This window comes from Rhododendron vialii, chromosome 7a (genome assembly GCF_030253575.1).
Source record: "Rhododendron vialii isolate Sample 1 chromosome 7a, ASM3025357v1".
In the NCBI taxonomy this organism is placed as follows: Eukaryota; Viridiplantae; Streptophyta; class Magnoliopsida; order Ericales; family Ericaceae; genus Rhododendron; species Rhododendron vialii.
Window position 1 is genome coordinate 39,295,418 of NC_080563.1, and position 7,607 is coordinate 39,303,024.

General features: G+C 37.5%; 1 protein-coding gene across 12 annotated transcripts; it reads left to right on the forward strand.

Moving 5' to 3' along the window:
- The first annotated feature begins 481 nt into the window (after positions 1–481).
- LOC131333193 (uncharacterized) lies at positions 482–5,558 on the forward strand. Of its 12 annotated transcripts, none has more exons than XM_058367584.1 (12): positions 514–841; positions 1,018–1,112; positions 1,977–2,080; positions 2,172–2,288; positions 2,557–2,764; positions 2,920–3,074; positions 3,141–3,502; positions 3,611–3,710; positions 4,167–4,226; positions 4,462–4,545; positions 4,627–4,743; positions 5,020–5,558. In XM_058367584.1, the coding sequence occupies exons 1-12, from the start codon at positions 807–809 to the stop codon at positions 5,323–5,325; spliced, it is 1,743 nt and encodes a 580-aa protein (XP_058223567.1). In that variant the 5' UTR covers positions 514–806; the 3' UTR covers positions 5,326–5,558. The 12 variants fall into 12 exon arrangements, with proteins under 12 accessions (XP_058223559.1, XP_058223565.1, XP_058223567.1 ...); XM_058367585.1 differs by having other exon boundaries at positions 545–841; positions 1,997–2,080; XM_058367576.1 differs by having other exon boundaries at positions 482–628; positions 758–841; positions 2,920–3,502; positions 4,462–4,743.
- The last annotated feature ends 2,049 nt before the right edge of the window (positions 5,559–7,607 follow it).

Here is a 7,607-nt window from a genome sequence, read left to right on the forward strand (position 1 = left end):
TGCCTTTCAAAAATATACTTATATCTTATATTTTATAATATTTTTTTATGATTTTAAAAATTTTGTATAATAAAACTAATTGAGATCTATCAAACAAGATCCATATTGCATATTAAAAACATTACGAATTGAAAATTATAGCCAATTCTTTGAGAGGTCAAACGCTCTCAAAAAGTCAAAAAGGGAACAAACAAACCGGGACGGAAGGAGTATCACTTTGGGACGGAAAAAGTATAACCAGAATCAATCGATACATGTGAGTCTCGTACGATAAATTTAAAGCTCACAATTCGAATGAAGCAATTGTGAATATATCTATATCTGAATCTGTACATTAACATTTGCATTTCCTAACACTTTTTTTTTCGCATCTTGCACTTCATTGTCAGAATGAGTCGAAAAAGAACCCAAAAACCAGGATGTTCCAATCATCTCCACTTTTCCTTATCTCCAAAAAAAAAAAAAAAAATCATCTCAACTCCACAAAGCTATCAAATTTATCTTCCAGAGCCTCTCTCTCTCTCTCTCTCTCTCTCTCTCTCTCTCTCTCTCCCTCCCTCCCTCCCTCTCTCTTAAATAAATTTTCCGTATGGCGAAGAAGAAGAAGAAGAAAGTACAGTTAACAGTTGTAATTCTCTCTCTCTCTCTCGAACAGATACATGCATACTGTATTACCTACACTTACCACCTATATTTATTAGCACATCCTCTTCCTCTAGTTCTGAACCATCTGATACCCCTCCATTGACGACTTTAGCTGCTGCAGAGCACACTATCCATATTCATATCTCCTAGGCCTGGTGCTTATGTTGATTCGGTTCACACAGATCGAGGAATTCAGGTAATAAAAACCCGAATATACCAGTAGAATTTTTGTCTTTTTGGGATGGAATTAGAGAATTCCTCCGAATGTCTGAAATCCTTACTTCAATGCATCCATTAATGCATAATTCCTGATATGGGTATTTATGTTTATTCATTTATTTCATTCAATATTGTCGTGGGTGTTGTTTATAGGATTTCCCTGGCTGTTTGCGGATTAATTGAAGATGAACAACACCAGCGTTCGGAAGAATTTGGAGTCTATGAAGTCTCCAATGAAGCACGAAAAAGTAATCTCTCAGTTAATTACTACTTTGTAATTCTACATTCAATATGTGGAATTTGAGCTGGGTTTTTGAAGTACTGGATGCATGTTTTGTGTGTTCTTGAGAATGGTTGCCTTTTTTTCGATGACTCAGGTGTCCAGAGTCTCCGGACCTACGGAACAAGTTTTTAGAGACTAATCTCACCGGCCACTAGCAAGGCCTGGTTACAATCTGGGGCAAAGCCTGTCTGGGCAACAAATTTTAAAGACTAATCTCATCCACTAGAGAGGCGTGAATTGGTAGCGTGAGAGTTGGATTATTATCTGGAGGCTTTGAACCTGAGAACCTACGTGGGAGCAAATTCGAAGTCACGGGTCTTGACCACCAAGTTAACCTCTTGGTTAATCGATAAACCATTTCTTTTTTCTAGTGTAGAAGCCGTTGGCCGTGGAGTTTGTCATGTTGTTGACATTAGGCATTGATATCTGAATGGAAGTAGAAAATTTTGGTTTCGATTTCAATCTGCTAAAACGAGGAAGATTTTGCATTTGTCCCCAACTTCCAGGCCATGAAATTTTCTAGGGAAAACTGGATTAATTCTCCTCTCCTTATTTTAATTGTTCCTGCTTATCGAGAATTTCTGATCTGTGCCTTTTAAAAGCACAGAAAAAGTAGTCTTCTTCATTTGTTGTAGAGTATTACACCTTAATTCTCACAATTTCGGCTTTGTTTTCAAAGTCATGTCAATTTTCAGGAAAAAAAAAATGAAGCATTTTCGTGTATAAATTTTATTCCGTACAGAGAGAAAAATAAAAAAAGCATGTACAAAAATATTTATTTCTTATTCAAGAAATAGCAAGTGTATGTTTTATGTCTTTGATTGCTTAGAGGAGAAGGTGGAAATGCAGGGGAGGAGGCTAATGGATGCTGAGAAAGCTACCTCAAGCGGCAGGGGCTCAACAAGGGAGAGAAAAAAAGCATTGCAACAAGATGTATCTACACTTTCTTCTCATCAACTATGCGTTTTTTTCGGTACTACCAATTTCTCTTGTATGGATTTTCAAGATCAACATCTATTTTCAGGTCAATAAGTTAAAGAAGAAGCTTCGACACGAGGAGAATGCTCATAGGGCATTGCTGAGGGCTTTCGCCAGACCCTTGGGCACCCTTCCTCGCCTTCCTCCTTATCTCCCTTCTTATGTTAGTAAAATTTTCACTATATGCAATTGATTAACATAGTTTTATGCTTATACTTTTGAATAAAATGTGCAATTTGTATAAACTTACTAGTTCTGTAATAACGGGAATATAAGACAATAAACATGAAAACAATGTTGTGGGGACATCAAAAAGAAGAATGACATGACGAATTTGATTAATTTTGACACAATATTTTTGATTTGTCCAATGAGGCTGCAAATTTTAACGCAACAATTGAGATTTTAATGGTGAATTTTGATACTCTTAGACACTGGAGCTTGTTGCTGAAGTGGCTGTTTTGGAAGAGGAGGTTGTTCAGCTTGAAGAACTGGTTGTGCGTTTACGCCAAGGACTATATCAAGAAGCTGTGTTCATTTGTTCCTCAAAGAGGAACTTGGAAAGTTCAGCTGATTTCTATGACCTCCCAATGAAGAATTCTAAACAGAAGCAATTCAAGTTTTCCCCTAAAACTAAAGGTAGTCTGCCAACTCTTCATAGCACCTCCTATTGACTCTATTGTCTTGCCTTCCAGATGTATGTGAAATTTCACTTTTTTTTTTTTAATTGGCACATAACTGAAAAACAAGCCTTAGAGAAACTTGCTTTTGTTCTGCTGCATTTCGTTTTTTAGATGACGGGCAACAGAAAGAGAACCAGCCATGCACTAATTCCACAAAGGAAAAGCAATCGCTCAATTCGAAAGCACCAGCAGTCAGAACCCGAGCAAAGAGACCTCCAATTGACTCTAGACCAGCAGAGAGACTCTTAAATCCTAACAAAATGCAGGTTTGTTCTGATGTCAAGAAAATTTTAATTCTATGCATTGTTGAACGAACAACTTCTATTGTCCAGCTAGAAGCAAGAATTATAGACCATGAACGTGAAGAAGCCGCAACTAATGCTATTCAAGGTCAAAGGCTACCTGGAGTTGAAAATCCAACTAAAATTTCGGAAGATATTCTCAAGTGTTTGTCCAGCATTTTCCTGAGAATGAGCCCTTCAAACAATAGATCTACATGGGACACTTTGTCCTCATTATCGGCGTTGAATTCATGTGAAGATTGGGAGGCAACAGGGTTTAAGGATCCGTATGGTATCTGTTCAGAATTTGGAAGGAGAGATATTGGTCCATATAAACATTTATTTGCAGTTGAAGCTCTCTCAATCAATCCAACCCGAAAAACAAACTCCGTGTTTCTTGTTCGTAGACTTAAGTAAGTCTTCTAGTTCTCAATTGGATTCGTTTATTCAGTTTTGGATTTTCTCATACTTTCTGTTAATATTCTTGGAGTACTATCTATCCTTCTATCTTTGGGTTCCAGAATTCTCCTTCGGAAACTTGCCTCGGTCAACTTAAAGGGTCTCACCCACCAGGAAAAGCTTGCTTTCTGGATCAATACTTACAATTCCTGTGTGATGAATGTATGATTCAGACCTCTCTATCAACTTACAATTCCACAAACTAAGGGCTTGTTTGATGTCGCTTTTGTTTTCTATCTGCCATTCTTATCATCCAAAAACACAGAGGGCTTATTTGGTGAATAATTTCGAAACCTGTACTCGAGAGAGTTTCTTTCTGGGAAACAACCAACTTTTTAAGGAGAAAATATCTCAGAGATGTTTAGAATTCTCAAAATGATTAGGATGTGAAGACGGCATTTTTTTCCCAGTGCAGACTTTAAACAAGTGTTGTGCAAAACCGTTATTGAAAATGTAAACAAATGGGGGAAACGGTTTGACAGAATACCTAAACTCCTTATCTATCATGTTTGTGTATCTAGTGAACCTAATCTCATTCTGATTTATTGTGCATTCTTTACGAGTAGTTTCTTTTTAAAAGAAGAAGTAACCATTTAATTTTAAATCTCATTGCTTCAGGCATTTCTAGAGCATGGCATACCAGCTAGCCCTGAGATGGTTGTTGAATTGATCCGGAAGGTAAATTCTGAATTCTAAGCGATAACAACTATTTCGCATTTAGTCAATTGGCTCCTAATAATTTTTACAGCTTACTTACTCCATGAACCGACTCAGTTTTCCAAATTTAACACATGTTGTTTAGAAACAAATAACAGCATTGATTCATATATAGGCATACCATACTTTACATGTCAATTAGGTGTATGAGATATAAACACGACAACCAATTGATTTGTACTTATTTTCCCCTCAGGCAACAGTGAATGTGGGGGGACACCTCGTAGGTGCAATGACCATTGAACATTTCATTCTCAGACAACCTTACCATTCCAATTATGTAAGTGGAGCCCCTTCCCTTTCCATGTCACTTGAAAGGAATTTGCTTGATATATGTACCCTATCTATTACTTCCCACCAGACCTTTGCAAACGGTACAAAAAACGATGAGATGACAGCTTGCAGCGCTTTTGGATTGGAGTTATCTGAGCCATTGGTTACGTTTGCACTCTCTTGTGGAAGCTGGTCCTCCCCCGCTGTAAGTTGATGCATGTGGTAGATAGGGTGCATTTGATCATCCAAGCTTGGTCCCACAAATATTTCTCTAGAATATTTCGAATATTTGTAGTAATCCAAGAAATGCAACTTATTCATTGACGGTAATATGGCACAGTTTTGAAATGTTGAATTTACAAAAGGCACAACTGTCAAAAAGGGCAAACAAAATGAAACGAAGGGAGTACTATATGTTTAATTGTTTATGCTAACAAACATGATGTTGCTGTTATTGATTGGTGAAGTTTGTTGAGTGAAGGTGAGAGTGTACACTGCATCTGAGGTAGAAAATGAACTGGAAGTTGCGAAAAAAGAGTATTTACAGGCAGCGGTTGGTATTTCGACAAAAATGAAGTTGCTAGGGATCCCAAAGCTCTTGGATTGGTATCTACTTGATTTTTCAAAGGACTTGGGGTCATTTCTTGATTGGATATGCCTCCAATTACCCAGTGAACTCAGAAAAGAAGCAATTAAGTGCCTTGAGAGAGGAAAAGGCGAACCTCTTTCGCAATTCGTCAAGGTCATGCCATATGAGTTCAATTTCAGGTACCTCATTTTCGCGTAAATAAATCTTTGATTCATCGGAAGTTTTGTCGTTACAGTTTTGGGTAAATTGAAGATCTGTGATTGTACAAAGCTATAGAGTGCATAGTAATGGAAAAAATGCAGAATGCATTTCCAATTGTAAGGAATTTGACTTATTGGGGATATGCTTTCTTCCACATATGGGTTTTGTAACCATTTTGTTATTGGGGAAGAATTGCACATGAATGGAGCAAATTCTTGAAGTTCCTTTTCCATTGGTTGCCCCCTATTTTTTTCATCTCTGTATACCCTCTGCTATATCTGGTTGTGTTTCAATAATATTGCTATTGGTTTGAACTTTGAATCAAAGAAACCAAGGACTCTAGATGTGTTGTAGCAAAGCAACCAACCATAAAGCAAAAACAGAAAACAAAAACAAAGAAAGGAGTTATAAAGAAGGCAAACTTACTTCTAAGTGGTTGGAGCAGCTAACATGGTGGTTGCTCCTCCCTCACCAGACTTGAGTTTGGTAGTTGGGACCAAATGGTTGAGTTAGGGGGCTCCAATTTATCTTGCACTTCGGTTGGGGCCTGGTGACGAAACCCACGACATGGAGACGGACCGATATTTTCTCTCTGGCCGGGTCAGCTATGGCTTTAGTCTGAACATTTAAGGTCGGTGGGTCCCGAGAATATTTGGGAAATCTAAACAAGAAAATACCCCCTCCTCCAACCCCTCCTCATCACCCTCCTCAAATGAAAGTCAAAATAAAATGAGTAAATGTTTTACGGGAAAACATTTCATATCGGAACAAACGAAGCCTTTATTTGAGTAAAAGATACAGATTTGAAGACAGGTTGAGCTTGGTATTTCTGCATTTAAGTGTCTCATAAGTATTTGGTTTGTCGGTCATTGGAACTCAATCAAGAAATTGAGTGAAAGACACAAGAACATGTTTGGTAATCATGTTCCTTCTTTTTGTATTTTTGAGTCAAAAATATCAAAATCATTGAAAGCACTCTATTTTCATCCCAGTATAGGAAGCATGTTTATGACTTGTGAGGACCATTCAGAGTTTGTACGCACTAGTAAGTAATGCTTCGTTTGCCCAATATTTTTTCTGTTTGAGAATTTTAACTTTCAGAAGGGGACAAGTAATTTTTTTTGTCATTCGATAGATGTCTAGTCAACTTCTACGGGGATGGGGAAGGGTTCCGATAGCCAAGAATTCGGGCAGGCCAGTGTACCCACTATGGGGCATACTGGCAGGGCAAGCCCAAAGGACATCAACCACCATATCAAGCAAGCACTCATGCTCCTGGCGAGAATCAAACCCTCATCTTTCATGTGAAAGAGGTGAGAAAGTGTCAGTGAACTAGAAACCCATTGGCTATAAGCAGACAAGTAATTTGATGTGTTCTAACTTGAATGAGGCTTGACTCTTTATATTGCCCTGATCTAGCTTTTGAATACAATCATAGTCGTTAGCAAGGGGATACTTCTAATTTTGTTACAAAAGACCAACAATTTGGATCATTCTAAAACAGCAATAGATCAAAGTATCTTGGCCGTCTCACTTAAGTCAAACACGAAATAGATTGATTCGAAAAAATTATCGCAACTAATTGATGTCGTTTAGTAACTAAATGTGATTCATTTATTTCTAAGTCTACTAGATAGAAAATTTATCACATCAAAAATGTATTGACCCAACTCACATTCAGTAAAAATTTATAATATCTGTATGGAGTGTACTCAATGTGTCCGAACTGGCATAGGCTCCGTTTGTTTCGATGTAAAATACTTTACAACGTAACTTTTTTTTTATGGAAAATCTTTTACGTGTAAATGTAAAAGATTTATAGAACTTTTGTTTTTTGGTGTTTGGGCACATGTGACTAATAAGCCACCAAATCCATTATCGTTGCCTATCGGAACAATCAGGGGAAGTAGCACAACCCGTAAAAATAACTTATGGTAATTAAGTAAGTAATTTGTTTTTGTCCATTTCCAGAAAAATGATTTACAGGGTATTATGTGCAACCAAACATAAGAAAATCGGAAAATATTTTCAGTCCAAACAAACGGAGGCTAGATGTAATGAGATCTAGAAATGTCATGTGATTAATGTACGACAGTACATGGAGCCACGTAGTGGTCTCCCCGGCCCGATGTCCCGGATCCCACGAGTGAATTGAAAAGCATGCATGTGAGAAAAACTTTGTACGAGTAAAATTAATAACTGTTAGTTGTATTAGTACTTTAGTAGTACTAGTACACATGGATATGGGACTGTTTTGCAAGATTCAGCTACCAGATGGG